The following is a 20,814-nucleotide window of genomic DNA, read 5'->3' as shown; positions in this document are numbered from 1 at the left end:
TTTAAAAAATTGGGAAAATATGTGAATAGACAATTTATACAAATGGCCAATAAGCTCATGAAAAGATGCTCAGTCATCAGTGAAATGCAAATTAAAACCATAGTGAAGTATTACTGTACACCCACTAGAACAGATCCATTTAAAAAGGATGACATTGTTAAGTGATGACAAGGAGGCAGAGCACGTAGAAATCTCATACATTGCTGCTGGGAATGCAGACTAGTACACCAACTTTGGAAAAGTTGGCAGTTCTTTTAAAATTAAACATAGAGCCCGGCTGGAGTGGCTCGGTGGTTGAGCATCAACCCATGCACCAAGAGGTCACTGTTTCAATTCCCAGTCAGGGCACATGCCCAGGTGTGAGCCCGATCCCCAGTGCGGGGCATGCAGGAGGTGACCAGTCGATGTTCTCTCTCATCGATGTTTCTATCTCTACCTCTCCCTTCCTCTCTCTCTCAAAATCAATAAAAGAAAAAAAATTTTAAGAAATAAAAAAATAAAGTTAAACATAGATTGACTATATCATCCAGCAATTATATTTCTAGATATTTACTCGAGAAATGAAAACATAAGTTCATATAAAAATTTGTACACTAGTGTTCATAACTAAAATATTCACAACAGCATAAAACAGAATTCTAAATGCCCATTAGTTAGTTAAAGGTTAAATTATGGTTTATCTACACAAAGGAATACAGTTCAGCAATAAAAAGAAACGAACTATTAATACACTAAACCATATAAAACACTATTCTCTTAACATGGTGATTATTAGAAGTCAGGCACAAAATACTATATATATTCTTTGTTACTATTTATATGAAATTATAGAAAACATAAGTTGTAGATACAGCAGACCAATGGTTGCAAGGGACTGAAAATGGGAATAGGCAATTAACTGCAAAGGAGCACCAGGGCAACATTTTGAGGTGATAGAAATATGTTACATGGTGAGTTTAGTGGTTGGAAGTTATATAGCCAAATACATTTGTCAAAATTCATTGAATTGTTGGCCTGTAGTTGGTATATTTCATTGTATATGTAAACTATACCTCTGCATAGCTCATAAAAGAAAACTAAAGATCACTTAGTGTTTCGTGTCACATCTAAATGTTTCCTATATAATTCAAACTGTGATATATTCAAAGGAGAATATAAACCAGTTTAGTACATAGTCCCTGTCTATAAGTAAACACACAAAAATTCATTATAAAGCACAGGAAAATGTATTCTTTGATGTGCATCTTTTATGTTTATGATTTTACTAAAGAAAAATTTTAAATACTTTTTTATATTTTATTTTACATTTTATATAAATGTCAAAATCAGAAATAAATTCTTTTCAGATGATGTGGGTTAAAATAACACGATAATCTAAGTTTTCCTGTATTGTCAAAATTCTATATTACACGCATATTTCTTTATTATTATTGAAGGAGCATTTTAAAAGAGTTTTTGGCAAATTGCTTCAGAAACACAAAGGATACAGTCTCTCTACAGAAAATTTTAATGGCTCCATGATATTTGAGATGGTCTTTAAAGGATAACTAAAAATTTCCTCAGTGAAAAGGAAACGTGGAAGACGGACATGTGTGTAGAGGGTTCTATTGGGGAATTATGGTAGAGGTTCCAAGCATGTGCGCAAAGACCTAACAGTAACAAAGGACATGGCAAGTTGAGGAAATTTTGGGCTATTTGGTTTGGTTTTTCCTTCAATTTTCTTTATTGTGTGTAGAATCAAGGGAACAGAATTTAGGAAGATAAAGCTTAAAAGAGAAATTGGATTCAGATTGTGAAGGATCTTACATATTCTATATACTCAGGAGTTGGTATATTATTTTATTGGTAAATATGCTTGGAGCTAGTTTAATGTTAGAATTCGTACTTCAAAGTCTTTATCATATAATTTCGGTTAGAGAAAAAAGGGATATAAGCATTTAAGGTGTTGAAAACCTTATGTAGTGTTCATTTTCAACTTTATTTTTAAGAATTAAACTACATAGATGGGATTTAAAGTTGTTAAAGCTACTAAATTTACATTATCATGGAACATAAGAATGTTTTATGATCCTAACTACTCTTAACAGTATGTACTACAGCAAATACATTAATAAATACATCACAAGTTGCCATGATTTAATATCCAATATCAATTGATTTCCAAGGTAAATCAGTAGTCTATGATACTCATTAAATATATGGCTTACTTTTAGTTCTTAAAATATGGATCTGGCCCTGGTCCATTTGGCTCAGCGGTTAGAGCATTGGCCTGCAGACCAGAGTGTTCCAGGTTCGGTTTCCGCTAAGGGCACGTACCTCGGTTGCAGTTTGTCCCCAGCCCCAGTTGGGGTCATGTGGGTGGCAGCCACTTGATGTGTCTCTCTCACATTGATGTTTCTCTCTCTCTCTCTTCCCTTTCTCTCTCCCTCCCACTCTGACGATAAATGCAAAAATGGCCTCGGGTGAGGATTAAAAATAATTTTTTTTAAATGGATCTGTTTTCAAAAGGCAACATACTTTTTATTAATACTCTATGTGAAGAAGAGACCATGTTAACCTCATCACCTGTATTAAGTTGGTATTTGTAGAATTGCCATTACCTATAAATTAATCACTTGATGAAAACTGATAATGATTATAGCTCTACTGTAGTATCACATACATTTCAACTTTTATCTTACATAAATATTTTATTTTAATTATTTTTATTACAGATGCTTCTCTTTTTTCCCCCATTGACCCTCTCTTCTGCCCCCCCCCCACCTTGCCCTGTCCCCAGCTTTGTTGTCTATGTCCATTGGTTATGCATACATGCATATAAATTCTGTGGTTTATCTCTTCTCCCCTACAACCCCCTCTACTGAGGTTTGTCAGTCTGTACCCTTCTTCCATTTCTCTGGATCTGTTTTGATCATCAGTTTGTTTAGTTCATTACATTCCACAAATAAGTGAGATCGTGTGATATTTATCTTTCTCTATTTGCCTTGTTTCGCTTAGGATAATACTCTCCAGGTCCCTCCATGTCGGCTCAAAGGATAAGAGCTCTTTCTTTCTTACTGCTGCAAAGTATTCCAATGTGTATATGTACCACAGCTTTTATATCCATTCATCTACTGATGGACACTTGGGCTGTTTCCAGATCTTAGCTATTGTAAATAGTGCTGCTATGGACATAGGAGTACATATATTCTTTCTGATTGGTGTTTCAGGCTTCTTAGGGTATATTTCTAGAAGTGAGATCACTGGGTCAAATGGCAGTTCAACCTTTAATTTTTTGAGGTAACACCATAGTGTTTTCCATAGTGGCTGCACCAGTCTGCATTCCCACCAGCAGTGTACTAGAGTCCCCATTTCTCCACACCCTCGCCAGCCCTTGTTGTCTGATGATTTGTTGATGGCAGCCATTCTGACAGGTGTGAGGTGATACCTCGTTGTTTTAATTTGCATCTCTCTGATTATTAGTGATGTTGAACATTCCTTCATATGTCTCTTGGCCATTTGCATGTCCTTTTTGGAGAGGTGTCTTTTTAAGTCCTCTGCCCAATTTTTAATTGGATTTTTGTCTTCATTTTGTTGAGTTGTATGAGTACTCCGTATATTTTGGAGATTAATCCCTTATCTGATGTATCATTGGCAGTTATGATCTCTCATATAGTGGGTTCCCTTTCCATTTTGGTGGTGGTTTCTTTTGCTGTGCAGAAGCTTTTTAGTTTGATGTAGTCCCATGTGTTCATTTTATCCTTTGTTTCTCTTGCCTTAGGTGTTGTATCAGTGAAGATTCTGCTGCGTATGTGTGAAATTTGTTGCCTACATTTTCTTCTAGGATTTTTATGGATTCACGGGTCACATTTAAGACTTTTATCCATTTTGAGTTTATTCTTGTGTATGGTGTAAGTTGGTGATCTAGCTTCATTTTTTTTGCATCTACCTGTCCAGTTTTTCCAACACCATTTATTGAAGAGGCTGTCTTGACTCCACTGTATGCTGTTGCCACCTTTGTCAAATATTAATTGAGCATATTGTCTTAGGTCAGTTTCTGGGTTCTCTGTTCTGTTCCATTGATCTATCTGCCTGTTCTTGTGCCAGTACCAGGCTGTTTTGATTACAGTGGCTTTGTAGTATACCCTGATATCTGGTATTGTGATTCCTCCTACTTTGTTCTTTTTCAAGATTGTTGTAGCTATTCGGGGTCTTTTTTGGTTCCATATAAACTTTTGGAGTATTTGTTCTAGTTCTGTGAAATATGTCATTGGTATTTTGATGGGGATTGCATTGAATCTATAGATTGCTTTGGATAATATGGACATTTTGATGATGTTAATTCTTTCATTCCATGAACATGGTACTGTATATGCTTCCACTTTTTTATATTTTCCTCTATTTCTTTTTTCAATGACCTGTAGTTTTTTGTGAAGAGGTCCTTTACTCCTTTGGTTAAGTTTATTCTTACATATCTAAATTTTTAATCTGCAGTGGTAAATGGGATTTTTTTTTAGTTTCTCTTTCTGTGAGATTGTCTATGGTGTATAAGAATGCCATTGATTTCTTTTTTGTTAATTTTGTATCCTGCTACTTTGTCTAATTCATTTATTGAGTCTAGTAGATTTGTGATGGAGTCTTAGGGTTTTCTATGTATAATATCATGCCATCTGCAAATAATGACAGTTTCACTTTCTCCTTTTCAATTTGGATCCCTTTTATTTTTTCCTTATGTCTAATTGCTGTGGCTAAGATTTCCAGTACTCTGTTAAATAAGAGTGGTGAGAGTGGGCATCCCTGTCTTGTTCCTGTTCTTAAGGGAAATGCCTGTAGTTTTTGCCCATTGAGTATGATGTTGGCTATAGGTTTTTCATATACGGCCTTTATTATGTCGAGATATGATTCCTCTATTCCCGCATTGCTGAGCGTTTTTATCAGAAATGGGTGCTGGATTTTGTTGAATGCTTTTTCAACATCTATTGGTTTTTATCTTTCATTTTGTTTATGTGATATATCACATTTATTGATTTGCAAATATCGTACCATCCTTGCATCCCTAGGATGAATCCTACTTGGTCATGATGAATAATTTTTTTGATATATTGCTGGATCCGATTTGCTAATATTTTGTTAATTATTTTGGTATCTGTGTTCATCAGGGATATTGGCTTGTAGTTTTCTTTTTTTGTAGTGTCTTTATCCGGTTTTGGAATTAGGGTTATGATGGCCTCATTAAATGAGTTTGGAAGTCTTCCATCTTCTTGGATTTTTTGGAATAGTATGAGGAGAATGGGTATTAGATCTTCTTTGAACGTTCGGTTGAACTTCTCCATGAAGCTGTCCATCCTGGACTTTTATTTGCTGGGAGTTTCTTAATTACATCTTCAATTTCCTTTCTTGTTATTGGTTTAAGTTTTCTGTCTCTTCCTGGTTCAGTTTTGGGAGACGGTGTGCTTCTAGAAATTGGTCCGTTTCACCTAAATTGTCCAATTTGTTGGCGTATAATTAATTGTTCATAGTATGTTTCAGTGATCCTTTGAATTTTGTGGTGTCAGTTGTTGTGTATCCTCTTTAGTTTCTAATTTTGCTTATTTGGGTCCTCTCTTTTTGTTTCCTGGTGAGTCTAGCTAAAGATCTATCAATCTTGTTTATCTTTTCAAAGAACCAGCTTTTTGTTTCATTGATCTTTTGAATTGTTTTTTTAGTCTCTATGTCGTTTATTTTTGCTCTGACTTTTACTATTTCTTTCCTTCTATTTGCTCCGGGTTTTTCTGTTTACTTTCTAGTTTTTTAAGTTGTAAGGTTAGAAAGTCAATTAGGAATTTTTCTTGTTACTTGAGGTAGGCCTGTAGTGCTATTAACTTCCCTCTCAGGACTGCTTTCACTGCATCCCATAGATTCTGTGTTGTTGTGTGTTCATTTTCACTGGTTTCCAGGAACTTTTAAATTTCATCCTTGATCTCATTGGTAACCCATTCATTGTTTAATACAATGCGATTTAGCCTCCAAGTGTTTGACTGTTTTTGTTGTAATTGAATTCTAGTTTCATGCCATTGTGATCTGAGAAGGTGCTTGATATGATTTCAGTCTTCTTGAATTTTTAGAGACTTACTTTGTGTCCTAATATGTAGTCTCTCTTTGAGAATGTCCCATGTGCCCTTGAGAAGAATGTATATTCTGCAGCTTTGGGGTGAAGTGTTCTGTAAATATCAATTAAGTCCAACTGATCTAGTTCGTCATTTAAGGACTCTATGACCTTGTTAATTTTTTGTCTAGAAGATCTATCCAGTGGTGTCAGTGGGGTGTTAAAGTCACCCACTATGGCCCTGGCCAGTCTGGCTCAGCAGTTAGAGCATCGGCCTGTGGTCCAGAGAGACCCGGGTTTGGTTCCCGCTAAGGGCACGTAGCTCGGTTGCAATTTGTCCCCGGCCCTGGTTGAGCCGTGTGGGTGGCAACCACTCGATGTGTCCCTTTCACGTCGATGTTTCTGTCTTTCTCTCTCCCACTCTATCTGAACAAAATATCGAAAAATGTCCTCGGGTGAGGATAAAAAAAAAATAGTCACCCACTATGATTGTATTGCTATTGATCTCTTCCTTGAAGTCTTCCAGAAGTTTTTTAATATGTTTTGGAGCTCCCGTATTTGGTACGTATATGTTTACCAGGGTTATATCCTTTTGTTGTATTGATCCTTTTAATATTATGTAATGACCTTCTTTGTCTCTTATTATGGCCTTCATTTTGAAGTCTGTCTTGTCAGATATGAGTATTGCTACACCAGCTGTTTTTTTTGTTTTGTTTTGTTTTTTATCCTCACCCGAGGACATTTATTGTTCAGGTAGAGTGGGAGGGAGAGAGAGGAAGAGAGAGAGAGAGAAACATCGATGTGAAAGGGACACATCGAGTGGCTGCCACCCACATGACCGACCAGGGCCGGGGGCAAACTGCAACCAAGTTACATGCCCTTAGCAGGAACCGAACCCGGGTCTCTCGGAACCGCAGGTCGACGCTCTAACCGCTTAGCCAAACCGGCCAGGGCTACACCAGCTGTTTTTTTCATTTCCATTTGCTTGGAAAAAATTTCATTCCTTCACTTCCATCTGTGTGAGTTTTTTGTTGTAATGTGGGTCTCTTGTCGACAGCATATATATGGGTTGTGTTTTCTTACCCACTTAGCTACCCTATGTCTTTTGATTGGTACATTTAAGTCATTTACATTTAAGGTTATTATTGATACCTACTTATTAGTTGCCATTTTTATTTTATGCCTGTGTTCCTCTCTCTCTCTCTCTCTCTCTCTCTCTCTCTCTCTCTCTCTCTCGTTTCTTCTTCTTCTTACAACAGTCCCTTCAGCATTTCTTGCAGTGGTGGTTTGGTGGTGGTAAATTCCTTTAGCTTTTTTATTTTAATCTGTGAAGCTCTTTATTTCTCCTTCAATTTGGAATGATAGCCTTGCTGGAAAGAGTAGTCTTGGATTCAGACACTTGCCTTGCATTACTTTGTACACTTCATGCCACTCTCTTCTGGCCTGTAGTATTTCTATTGAGAAGTCAGCTGTCAGTCTAATGGGAGCTCCCTTGTAGGTAACTTTCTGTCTCTTTCTTGCTTCCTTTAAGATGCTTTCTTTGTCTTTAATGTTTGCCATTTTTATTATGATGTGTCTAGCTGTTGGGTCTTTTGGGGTTCATCTTGCTTAGGATTCTCTTTGTTTCCTGAACTTGGGTGGCTTTTTCCTTTACCAGTTTAGGGAAATTTTCTGTCATTACTTCTTCAAACAGGTTCTCTATTTTTTTCTCTGATTCTTCTTCTTCCAGTACCCCTATAATGCGAATGTTGTTATGTTTTGTATTGTCCCGTATTGTCCCACAGCTCCCTTAAATACTCTTCCTGCTTTTTAATTTTTTTTGCCATTTACTGCTCTATTTGGGTGTGGTTTTTTTTCTGCCTTATCTTCTAAGTCACTGATTCGGTCCTCAGCTTCTTCTAATCTACTCTTGAGCCCTTCTAAGGTATTTTTTATAGCAACTGTGTCGCTGGTGCCACCTATAGCTGTTTGGCTCAGGCCCTGCTGGAGCCTCACTTCCTGCCAGCTCCGTGGGCAGCTGTGTCGTACAGGCCCCTCTGGAGCCTGCAGATCTTGTGGGGCGGCTGGGTCACACTGGTCCCTCTGGAGCCCCAGCTTCCTGGATCTCCTGTGGGCAGCTGTTGCAAAGGTCCCTCTGGAGCCCCAGCTCCTCACAGATCTTGTGGGCAGCTGTGGTGTACTGGTCCCTCTGGAGCCCTGGCTCCCCGCACATCTTGTGGGCAGCTGGTTTGCACAGGCCCTGATGGAGCCCCAGGTCCTGCTGCTGGCGTTTGAGGAGCTCTGCTGCCCAGTGGGGTTCAGCTCCTGCTCAGCCTCTGTTAAAGACTTTCAGGATGGGTCTCAGCTGCTGGTCTGTGCTTCTGTTGCCTGGGGATGGATGTCTGCTCCCAAGCTTCTGTTGCTGGGGGTATATCTTGACTCTGATCTGGCTGCTACTGTGCAGGATGGTGCTGGGCTCCAGACTGTTTGCGGCTTCTGCAGTAGGCACCTTGACAGCTCCACTACAGTGCACTGGTCTGTGTTGACACAGCGGGTCCAATTGTCCGATGGTGCCAGGTGCACTGGTGGGCTCAGGTTGCTGGGCCCTACCCATTCCCACTGTCTCCTCCCAGGGAAGACCAGGTATGTTCCAATATGGCGGGGCCTCCCTGTGGCACAGGGAGAAGTGCCCTGAAGAGCTGCTTACAATGGTAGCCGGCTGCTCCCTGTCCATTGCACAGGAACCTTGTGCTCCGCATTTCTGCACTGCACAAGTTTGCTTGTCCACACTCACATCCACTTATACTCTCTCACACTCACTCACTCTCTCATGCACTCACCCTCCCTACGGTTCTGCCTGATGCTATCTTCCTATTGGTCATCTTACATTAATATTTTAAATAATATATTCAAACTAAAATTTAAATGGTGGAATTAACCAAATTTTTACATGAATGAAGAGTTTAGCCCTGGCCGGTTTGGCTCAGCGGTTAGAGTGTCGACGTGCAGTCCAGAGAGACCCAGGTTCAGTTCCCACTAAGGGCACATACCTCGGTTGCAGTTTTTCCCCGGCCTTGGTTGGGTCGTGCGGGTGGCAGCCACTCAATGTGTCCCTTTCACATCGATGTGTCTGTTTCTCTCTCTCTCTCTCTCTCTCTCTCTCTCTCTCTCTCTCTTTTCCTCTCTCTCCCTCCCACTCTATCTGAACAAAAAATGGAGAAGATGTCCTCGGGTGTTAAGAAAGAGTTTAGAGTAAAGTTGGAAATTTTAGACCTGATAGTTTTAAAGATTGAGATAAGGAAAAAAAAAATCACTCATAGATTTTAATGCATTTTTTTTGTTTTGTTTTTTTTTTTTTGTTTGTTTGTTTGTTCAGGTAGAGTGGGAGGGAGAGAGAGGAACAGAGAGAGAGAGAGAAACATCGATGTGAAAGGAACCCATCGAGTGGTTGCCACCCGCACAACCGACCAGGGCCTGGGACAAACTGCAACCGAGGTACATGCCCTTAGCGGGAACCGAACCCGGGTCTCTCAGGACCACAGGCCGACGCTCCAACCGCTGAACCAAACCGGCCAGGGCTTTAATGCATTTTTATATGTGGCTTATAATCCTGTACGTTGGGTGTTATTAGCATTGTTTTTGCAGACAAGGAATGAAAAATGACAGAGAAGATGACTGGGCTAAGATTAAACAATCAATTAGTATGAAGCAGAACTTTAAATCCATGTCTTTCAGATTCTGAAACACAAGCTTCTCACTTACCTCTTCTCTCAAAATTAGAGTTTTGTGTAGAAAAAGTAATGTGCCATGTACTAAATATGCTTCCTCATATCCATCCATGTGTGGTTATCTCTGAATTACCTAGTTCAAGTTCATACTTTAAAGAGTCTAAATATTGAATTGGGGTTACCTGCATTCTGTAAATTAGACTTCATTAAAATTAATGCTAATCAGAAAGCACCATTAAGAAAATAAAATGGGGCGGAGAGAATTCTGGTTCCCAGTACAGCAGGTAAAGAACTTGGAAGTCATCACTCCTGTCCTTACAGGAAAAAAAAAACAAAACAAAACTGAAAACCAACAGTTCTTTTTAGATTCCCTCAGAGTTAAGGGCTCAAGGCAAACTTCAGCTCTGAAAACTGGAGAGACAGATGAATGTAAAGAATGACAGTTTACCAGGACTAGAAATCACTGCTGCAGCCAGCAGCTGATAGAACTACTTAAAGGGTAATTGACTGATTGCTGGAGATTGCCACAAAAACTAGCTTGAGAGATGAAAACTCCTGAAGTCTCAGCCTTAAGAAGGCCCCCATGCTTTCTTAAGTTTTAACCATCAGTTACCCATCAAGTTCTCAAGGTGAAAATTGGAGAAAAATTTACTCATGCCGTGGAAGGGTGGGAGATGGTGGTGCTGATGAGCAGGGAAGGGTGACCATTTAAAACATGTCCAGAGCTTTCTGTTCTCTTTACCAAAGGTCTGCCTTCAAGGAATTCTGTTTTACTAATACTTAACCAACATGGGTTTTTATCAATAAGAGCCTAATCAAAGTGGAGGAAGGGAAATACAGCCTCCTCTGTACTTCTTGTGTCACCTCAGAATGGGGTGAGCTGAAAAGCACTGAAGGTGATAGTCAAGGGTCACAGACCACTAAAACACTGAGACCTAATCATAGGATTAAATAATTATTCCTCCACCCTGGCTGTTGTGGCTCAGGGACTGGAGCATCGCCCAGACCAAAGGGTCTCGGGTTTGAGTCCCAGTGAAGGGCACGTACCTGGCTTGCAGGTTCCATTCCAAGCCCCTGTTGAAGTGTGTGTGGGAGGCAACCAATCAGTGCGTCTGTTCTCACATTGATGTTTCTTTCTCTTTCCCTCCGTCTCCCTCTCCTTCTCTATCCCCACCTTCCCTTCCTCCCTTCCACTATCTAAACATCAATGGAAAAAATATCCTCCGGTGAGGATTAACCAAAAAAAAAAAAAAGAATTATTCCTCTAACCCACATCTTACTACTACAACAGCAGGGCTCCTATATAGCAAGGAATTACAATGTAAATAACTGCAAGGCTCAGACTGCATAAGAAGTAGTCCCGCCTGGCTCGTGTGACTCACTGGTTGAGTGTCAACCATGCACCAAGAGGTCACCAGTTCAATTCCTGGTCAGGGCACTTGCCCAGGTTGTGGGCCCAATCCTCAGGAGGGGGCATGCAGGAGGCAACCAATTGATGTTCTCTCTCATCAACTATCTCTCCATCTCCCTGCCTGTCTCTCCAAAATCAATAATGAAAAAATATTTTTAAAAAAATAGAAGTAGTCTCTAGGGAAACCCAGAGACGACAGGAGAGACAAAAACAAAGGAGGAGAGACGATTGCCTCAAACACCTACCTCACAAACTGAGGAAATAATTTGATAGCTTTAGTTTCTAAAGGAATTTATGGCCTAGGGTATTATTGGGCATATTCAAAGCCATGCCTTCCTGAAGAGCAACAGCAGAAGGTTAACACTGGAGGTTGATAGCTGGAGGTGGAGTTCATAAAAATAATCCAGCAAATAGCAATAACAAGCTGTGGGAAAGGGAAACCAATATCAGAGTTACTGCAACATAATATGTACAACATTCAGTTTCCAACAAAATATTAAAAGGCATGCGGTGATAAAGGAAACTGTGGCCCATATACCAGAAAAAATCAGGGAACAGTTATAAGTATTCATGTGCTATTAAATGGAGTTTCCCAATACATGAGGCAAAAATTAAAGGAGAAATAGACAATTCTACAATCGTATTTGGAGATTTGAGCATCTCCTTCTCAGCAATCAATACAAAAACTAGACAGTAAAAAATCTGCTTAAAAATTGTCCTGACAGTTTTCCCCAGCAATGTAAAAAGCTACAATTAAAAAAATTTTAAACATAATTTTTAAAATATGAAATAAATAACATTTAGTATCATTGCGTAAAACCTTGGCATCTTACATTTTTCTGCAAATGTTGATTATAGTTTTTGTTTGTTTATTTATTTAATTTTTTAAGACTGGTGTTTTAAGGCAGTTTTAGATTCATAACAAAATTGAGAGGAAGGTACAGAATTTCCATATATCCTCTCTCCCCACTCATCCATAGCCCCTCCACCCCCCCCCCCCCCCCATTAACAGCACTTACCATAACGGTGCATCGTTTACCAAGGATGAAACTTATATTGACAAATCATAATCACCCAGAGTCCATAATTTACATTGGGTTCACTCTTGGTGTTATATATTCGATGGCTTTGGACAAAAATATAATGATACATCCATCGTAATGTCATACAGAGAAGTTTCACTGCCTTAAGAATCCTCTGTGCTCTATGTAATCATCTCCCTATCTACCCTTGTCACCCACTGATACCTTTACTTTCTCCAGTTTTGCCTTTTCGAGAATGTCACATAGCTGGAATCATGTAATTTATGCCTTTTTCAAAATGGCTTCTTTAACTTAGTGATAATGCATTTACTTTTTATCTATATCTGTTCATGGCTTGATGTATCATTTCTTTTTAGACCTGATTAATATCCCTTGTCTGGATGTATAACAGTTTATTCACTCCTTCACCTACTGAAAGACGTTTTGGTTACTTACAAGTTTTGGCAGTTATGAACAAAACTGCTGTTAACATCCATGTGCAGATTTTTGTACGGACATAAGTTCCCAGTTGTTTGGTTAAGGGCCAAGGAGTGCATTTCTAGATGGTATAGTACAAGTATGTTTAGTTTTGTAAGAAACCGTCAAATGGTCTTCCAAAGTGGCTCCCAAGAAGTCTTCCAAAGTGGTTGTACCACTGCATTCCCACCAAAATGAATTAGAGTTCCCAGTTTTGTCAGTATTTGGATTTGGGGCATTCTGTAGATGTGTAGTCCTATCTTACTGTATTAATTTGCATTTCCCTGGTCATGTATAATATGGAATATCTTTTCCTGTGCTTATTTGCCAACTGTATATTTTCTTTAGTGAGTTATTTGTTCAAGACTTTGGCTTATCTTTGAGGGGGCTGTTTTTTTATTGTTGAATTTGAAGAGTTTTTTGTATATTTTGAATAGTCCTTTATCAGATGTTTGTTTGTTTTTTATCCTCACCTGAGGACATTTTTCTATTTTTTGTTCGGATAGAGTGGGAGGGAGAGAGAGAGAGAAACATCGATGTGAAAGGGACATATCGAGTGGCTGCCACCCGCACAACCCAACCAGGGCCGGAGACAAACTGCAACCAAGGTACATGCCCTTAGTGGGAACTGAACCCGGGTCTCCCTGGACCACAGGCCGATGCTCTAACCGCTGAGCCAAACTGGCCGGGGCTATCAGATGTTTCTTTTACAAATATTTTCTCCTAGTCTATGGCTTGTTTTCTAATTTATTGCCTTTCACAGAGAAGTTTTTCATTTTTATGAATCCAAGCTTATCAGTTATTTCTTTTATAAATTATTTTTTTGGTGTTAGATCTCTAAGGAGATCCCCATACCCAAGGTCATCTATTTTCCCATTGTTATATCTGGAAGTTTTTTTTGTTTTTTTTTTAAGAAAGTTCTTTTTATTTATTTATTATTATTATTTTTTATTGATTTTAGAGAGAGGGGAAGGGATAGGGAGAGAGAGAGATACAAACATCAGTGAGAGAGAACATTGATTGGCTGCCTCTTGCATGTCCCCCACTGGGATTCAGCCCACAACCTGGGCATGTTCCCTGACCGGGAATCAAATGGGCGACCTCTTGTGCATGGGTCGACACTCAACCACTGAGCCACACCAGCCAGACTGTATCTAGGAGTTTTATAGTTTTGCATTTTATATTTAGGTCTCTGGTCCATTTTTAGTTAATTTTTGTGAAGGGCATAGGTCTTTGTCTAAATTTATTTTGTTTTTACATGCGTATGTCCAGTTGTTCCAGTACCATTTGTTGAAGACACTGTCTTTGCTTCATTGTATTGCCTTTGTTCTTTTCTCAATGATCATTTGACTATATTGAAGGAGATCTGTTTCTGAGTTCTCTATTCTATATATAATTGATCTGCTCTGTCTATTCTTTCACCAGTTCTACACTGTCTTGATTACTCAGCTTTATATTAAGTTTTGAATTCAGGTAGCATCAATCCTCAAACTTTGTTTTCCTTTAATATCATATTGGTTGTTCTGGATTTTTCGCCACTCCATATAAACTTTAGAATCAATTTGTCATATTCACAAATAACTTGGTGGGATTTTGACTGGGATTTCGTTCAATCTGTAGATCAAAGTGGACAGAACTGACATCTTGACAAACAATACTGATTCTTCCTATCCATGAACATGGAATGTCTTTGCATTTATTTATATCTTCTTTGTTTTTGTGCATCAGAGTTTTATAATTTTCTTCATATAGTTCTAGAACATAGTTTTTAGGTTTATACTCAAGTGTTTTATTTTGGTTGGTGCCTATGTAAATGGTATTGTGTTTTTAATTTCAAATTCCACTTGTTCATTGTTGATATGTAGGAAAGAAGTTGACTTTTATATATTAACCTTGTACCTTACAACCTTACTATCATCACTTATTAATTACAGGAGTTATTTTGTTGATTCTTTTGTATGTTGTACATAGACAATCATGCCATCTGTGAACAGAGACAGTTTTAAGTGTTCCTTTTCAATCAGTATATCTTTCATTTCCTTTTCTTGCCTTATTTCATTAGCAAGACTTCCCATATGCTATTGAAAATAAGTGGTTAAAGGGGACATCCATACCTTTTACACGATCTTAGTGGGAAAGCTTCTAGTTTTGCACCATTAAGTATGTTGACTGCAGAGGTTTTGTAGAAAGTTTTCATCTGTTCCTACTTTACTGAGGGTTTTAAATCATGACTAAGTATTAGATTTTGTCAGATGCTTATTCTGAATGTATTGATATGATAGTATATATTTTTTTTTCTTTGTCTTTCCAGGTGTTGATTTATATTAATTGATTATCAAATGTTGAACCAGCCTTGCATTTCTGGCATAGATCCCACCTGGACATTGTTAGATTCTGTTTGATAATATTTTGTTTAGGATTTTTGAATCTATGGTTATGAGAGATAACTGTTTTGTAGTTTTCTTGTAAGGGCTTTGTCTAGTTTTGGTATTAGGATAATGCTGGTCTCATAGACTGACTTTGGAAGTATTCCTCTGCTTGTATACTCTGAAAGGGATTGTAAAGAATTGGTATATCTTACTTCAATGTTTGGTATAGTTCACTAATGAACACATGTGGACCTGGTAGCTTTTTTTTTTTTTTTTTTTATCCTCATCCGAGGACACTTTTTGTTCAGATAGAGTAGGAGGGAGAGAGAGAGAGAGAAACATCGATGTGAAAGGGACACATCGAGTGGCTGCCACCCGCACAACCAACCAGGGCCGGGGACAAACTGCAACCAAGGTACATGCCCTTAGCGGGAACCGAACCCGGGTCTCTCGGGACCACAGGCTGATGCTCTAACCGCTGAGCCAAACTGGCCAGGGCCCTGGTAGCTTTTTTTTTTTATATTTCTCTAATAGCTGTAGTATTCCCTTCTTATGTGCAGTTTGTTTTCCACAGTTTTAGTTAGTTACCCATGGTCTAAAAATATTAAATGGAAGATTCCAAAAACAAACTATTGATAAATTTTAAATTGCATGCCATTCTGAGTGGAGTGATAAAATCCTGAGCTGTCCAGCTCCATCCAGCCAGGGATATGACTCATCCCTTTTTTCAGCATATTCATTCTGTATACATTAACCTGTCTGTTAGTCCCTTAGTAGCTTTCTCAGTTATTAGATCTTAATGCTTATGTTCAAGTAACCCTTATTTTACTTCATAATGGCCCCAAAGCACAAAAGTTAGTGATGCTGGCAATTTGGATATGCCAAAAAGAAGCCATAAATCACTTCCTTTAAGTGAAAAGATATGTATAAGGGGGAAAACAAAAAACAAAAAACGTAGCATAGGTAGGGTTCAGTATTGTCTGAGGTTTCAGGCATTCACTGGGATGTTGAAGTGTATGCCCTGCAGATGAAGGGGGACTACTGTATAGGCCCATTTAGACCAAAAATTTCTTCCTATGTGAGTTTTTGCAAATGGTGTCTTTCAAAAAATTGGTTCATTTCATTGAAATTACCAACTTTGTGGGTATAGACTTGTTAATAGTGTTCTTTTATTATGCTTTTAATATCAGTAGCATTTGAAATGATGTCTGCTCTTTCATTTCTTACATTAATAATTGTGTATTCTTTCTTTCTTAGTCTGGCTAGAGGTTTGTCAACTTTACCAATCTTTTCAAAGAATCATTTTCTTAATTTGCTGATATTTACATCTTTATTCAGTATTTTAAATACTTCAATTCTATCTTTTATTATCCAGGTTGAAGATTGTAAAAATTTCATTTAAGTGCAAACAATTTTTTATTCAACTTAGAAAAGAATTGGTGAGTATTGAGCTAATAATTATTCATATAAATGAAGTCTTAAGAAATGACAGGTCATTCATGACAACTTTTAGTGCTAGTGAAAGTGGTATTAATACTATTGATAATTGCCCCTGAGTTAATTAATTCACATGTTATGACAAAGTGTATTATTTAGTGTTTCCTTGGTTATGATTTAAAGTTGTTCTAGTTATCCATTCTGTCTCTTGAACTTAGAAAGTGATCTCAACATGATGTTCATTATCAGTCCCCAGGGTCCATTCATGAAGGCATTAACTGAGCATTTTATGTGTGTTTTTCCTTTTACTGCTAAATCTGTAGCACTTCCTTTCATATAAAAGCTCATTTCATTTTAGGAAACCTGAGTGTTTAGTTTTGTTTCTTGTTCATGAACATGTAGTTCATTTCTCCCTCTTTTGTAGTGGCAATGTCCTTTTTTTAATATGTTAAATACAAAACATTGAGTTATGGAAAGTACAGTGTTGGAAAGAATTTCATCTTTTATTTTTCTCTAATTTACCAAATTAAATTAACTTTATTCTTTGACTTACATTATTTCTTAGAAATGTTTACAAATTAATGCAGATTTCACTATGGTTGTGTATATGTAAAATGTATTCAAAATCTTAAAAGTGTATTTGAATCAGCTGCATTTTATGAGAAGATAGTGATCTACTAAGTCACTGTGATTCATCATTTATGCTTACAAAATATGGAAGTTATTTTCAACAGAGTTTTTATTGAAATAGAAGAGTATACAAATATTATGCATAGTGCTTAATAAGTATATGCTATATAATGTTAATATGTACAATATTACTACTACTCCAGAAGATGGTATTATTGCCATTGGAGCCGATGCCCACTTGCATTCATTAACCCTTCAAAAAGGTAAACACAGTTCTCATTTGTATAACCATGGATTACTTTATTTTTTAACTTAAAAGAAATCCTGTAGAATGTTCACTTTTTGTCTGCTTTCTCTCTCTTAACATTATGAGATTCATTTATGTTGTGGCACATAGCAGTAGTTTGTCCCACTGCTATATGGTATTCTACTAAATGAATATATTATAAATTAGCCATATATTTTTATGTTAGTGAACAATTTTGCCGTTTCCAGGTTGTAGCTATTATGATTAATGCTACTTATGAACATTTTTTACATGTGTCAATAAATGTTCAGAGGAATAAAATATAAGTCTTATCTGGAAACTAGAGAACAAACATTTTACTTTATATGGGTAGAATAAGACAGTAAAGAAGTCAACTTTTCTAATTTGCTTTCTATTATAGTGTTATTATTAGATACTATAATAACAATAGTTATAGTATCTAACATTTGCTGAGGTCTTAACTGTTTGCCTGGTAATATACCAATCATTTTCATATCATGTAATCCTCACAATCATTGTCTGAGGTGATGTATCATAGGAATGTGTTTAGCCTCAGGTGTTACCAGTAACAAAAAGCCAACTAATAATTGATTAAAGGCTGTATATAGGCATGCTCTGCAGCATGGTGCCTTGTTAATGTTTTCTCTCTGAAATATCTCTTTATTTTTAAATACTCAACTTTATAGAATCTGCTTATCTTAATACCACATTTTGCATATACATTGTTTACAATATGTGTGGGAAATTTTGCTACATTCCAAATACAATTGGTAGAATGTCAGAATCACATATAGACCTTTTGGAGTTAGGTATCAGAAAAGGAGGAACATAGATGCATCTTAGATTTTGCTTTCACTCAGAACAGTTACTGCAGTCATAACTCTGAAACATTCTCTTGTCATTTTTTTATTGTTTGTGGTGTGTGGTACAACATATAACTGTGCTTGTTAGTGCATCCAAAGCAACTCTTAAGCATAATTAAGAATTCTCTTAGGATGTAGAAGTGATATTTTAAGCATATTATCTTCTAACATGGTAATTTAATACTTATACATGTGCATTTTACTGTACTTTAGTTGTGGAAAATATCTTTATGAACTTTCGGTGGGCAGCGATTTCTTTAACAGGACACTGAAGGAAAACTACCTTAAAAAAAAAGTTCAGTAACTTGGACTGTGTTAAAGTTAAGAACTGTATTCATCCAAAGACATCATTAAACCAAAGAACTTATATGCATAACTAACGAACACAGTCAACAGGCAGGGGGGTGGGATGGGGTGGTGTCAATGAGGCAGAGGGGGACATCCGTAATACTTTCAACAATAAAGATAAATATTTTTAAAAAGACATCATGGCCCTGTCCAGTTTTGCTCAGTGGTTAGAGCGTTGGCCTGTGGTCCAGAGAGACCCGGGTTCGGTGCCTGCTAAGGGCATGTACCTCAGTTGAAGTTTGTCCCCGGCCCTGGTTGGGTTGTGTGGGTGCAGCCACTTGATGTGTCCCTTTCACGTTGATGTTTCTCTCTCTCTCTCTCTCTCTCTCTCTCTCTCCCCTCTCCCTCTCCCTCTCCCCCTCTCCCTCCCTCCCTCCCTCCCTCCCTCCCATTCTAGCTGAACAAAAAATGGGAAAATGTCCTCGGGTGAGGATAAAAAAACAAAAAGAAAAAAATAAATAAATAAATAAAAAATAAAAAGACATCATGAAGAGTGAAGTATCACAGAATATGTATATAATACATACACACACCATATCCTTAGTTGTATATCCAGCTTAATTATAAAATATGCTAGTGGCTTGAACAGACACTGCAGAAATGAGGGTATCTACCTGGCCAGTAACCTGAAAAGATGTTGAACCTCACTAATCATCAGGGAAGTACAAATTATAACCAAAATGTGATACTTCTCCACATCTACCAGAATAGTGTAATGAAAAGATTGGTAAATCAGTGTTGAGCATGTGGAACACACACTGCTGGTGGGAGGGGGTGTGTGTGTGTGTGTGTATAAAACCATTTCGGAAAACTGTTGGGTATTATCTGCTAAAAGTGAACACATGTATTTCTTTGATCTGACAGCAGAAATGTGTACATATGTGTATCTGACAACATACAGAAATATAAGTAGCAGCATTATTTATACATACCTAAACTGAGAACATCAAATGTCTATTAACAATAAATAGATATATAAATGGTAGTATGTTCATATATAATAGAATACTGTGTAGAATGAAAATGAGTGAATTACTGCTCAGAACTGCGTGGATAAATATAGAAATATAATATTGAACAAAAGTCAGACCTAAAGACAAAAGACACATATGTATGATTTCATGTATAAAAAGTTCATAAACAAGGTAATCTGGTAGAAAGGGGAGAACAAGGATACTTCAGAGGTGCTAGTAATGATCTATTTCTTATCTGGTTGGAGGTTAAATGGTCTCATTTATTGTATGAAAATTAGAGCTGTACACGTGCCTCACTGTATGTAGCTAACTTCAGTGAAGCTATTTAAATGGTAATTTCTGCCAGACTTACAGAGAAAAATTAAAGAAATGTTTCTATTCTGTTGTTACTTAATTTTAAATTTGAGTTTCATAATTGTGTTTAAAAGGGCTGAATATTTTTATCTACTTATTTAGCACCTAGACAGATTTGCAAGCTTAGAGATATTGTTAAAAGATGTGATGATGTATCTTAATCTTTAATTTATGGGCTTTTGAAACAGAATTGTAGTTAGTAAGTTTTGAAAAAGATATGTCAATTTCTTAAACTTATATCTAACTATTCTAAAGTAAAACTCCTAAGAGTTATATTACTGAATGAGGCCCACATTTTACAAACCTTTACATTTATTTTGCTCCTTTTTTTAATTGGATAACAACAAATAAAAAACTAGAGTGATTGGTGTTTGTAAAGCTAGAATATTTACCTCTAAAAGTAAATGAGCCTGGCTGGTGTGGCACAGTGGTTTGATGGTTGTCCCATGAACTGAGAGTTCCCTGTTTGATTACTGGTCAGGGCACATGTGTGGGTTGCAGGCTTGATCCCCAGTACAGGGCATGCAGGAGGCAGTCAATCGATGTGTCTCTCAGATTGATGTTTCTGTATCTCTTTCTCTAAAAAATCAATGAAAACATATTTTTAAAAATAAATAGATAAAATGATAAAAAGTAAATGAAATGGAGCATTAGATCTTCATATTTTCTTGGTATTCTCTGCTTTTTGTTATTTATTACAGCATGAATCTCGAGAAACCTTATTGGGATTTAATATGGTGAACTACAGAGCATGCAAAAATTTATGGAAAGCATGTGTAGAACATCACACATTTTTCCGTTTGGACAGACCACTTCCACCTCAAAAGAATTTTTTTGCACATTATTTTACATTAGGTTCAAAATTCCGATATTGGTAAGTATTGCTTATG

At 37.3% G+C, this 20,814-nt stretch overlaps 1 protein-coding gene across 5 annotated transcripts in view; it reads left to right on the top strand.

Annotated features, from left to right (window-relative positions):
• Positions 1 to 20,814, top strand: part of PTPN4 (protein tyrosine phosphatase non-receptor type 4) — a 251,441-nt gene that overhangs the window by 140,519 nt on the left and 90,108 nt on the right. For all 5 annotated transcript variants that reach the window (XM_036254434.1, XM_036254430.1, XM_036254432.1 and 2 more), the window contains 2 exons: positions 16,426 to 16,489; positions 20,626 to 20,798. In XM_036254434.1, the coding sequence (XP_036110327.1) occupies positions 16,426 to 16,489; positions 20,626 to 20,798 (237 nt within the window). The remainder of the gene's footprint in view (positions 1 to 16,425; positions 16,490 to 20,625; positions 20,799 to 20,814) is intronic.

The sequence above is a fragment of the Molossus molossus genome, unplaced genomic scaffold (assembly GCF_014108415.1).
Source record: "Molossus molossus isolate mMolMol1 unplaced genomic scaffold, mMolMol1.p scaffold_m16_p_11, whole genome shotgun sequence".
NCBI lineage: Eukaryota > Metazoa > Chordata > Mammalia > Chiroptera > Molossidae > Molossus > Molossus molossus.
Note: the sequence above shows the minus strand (reverse complement) of the source record. Positions and strands in the feature narration are given on the sequence as shown.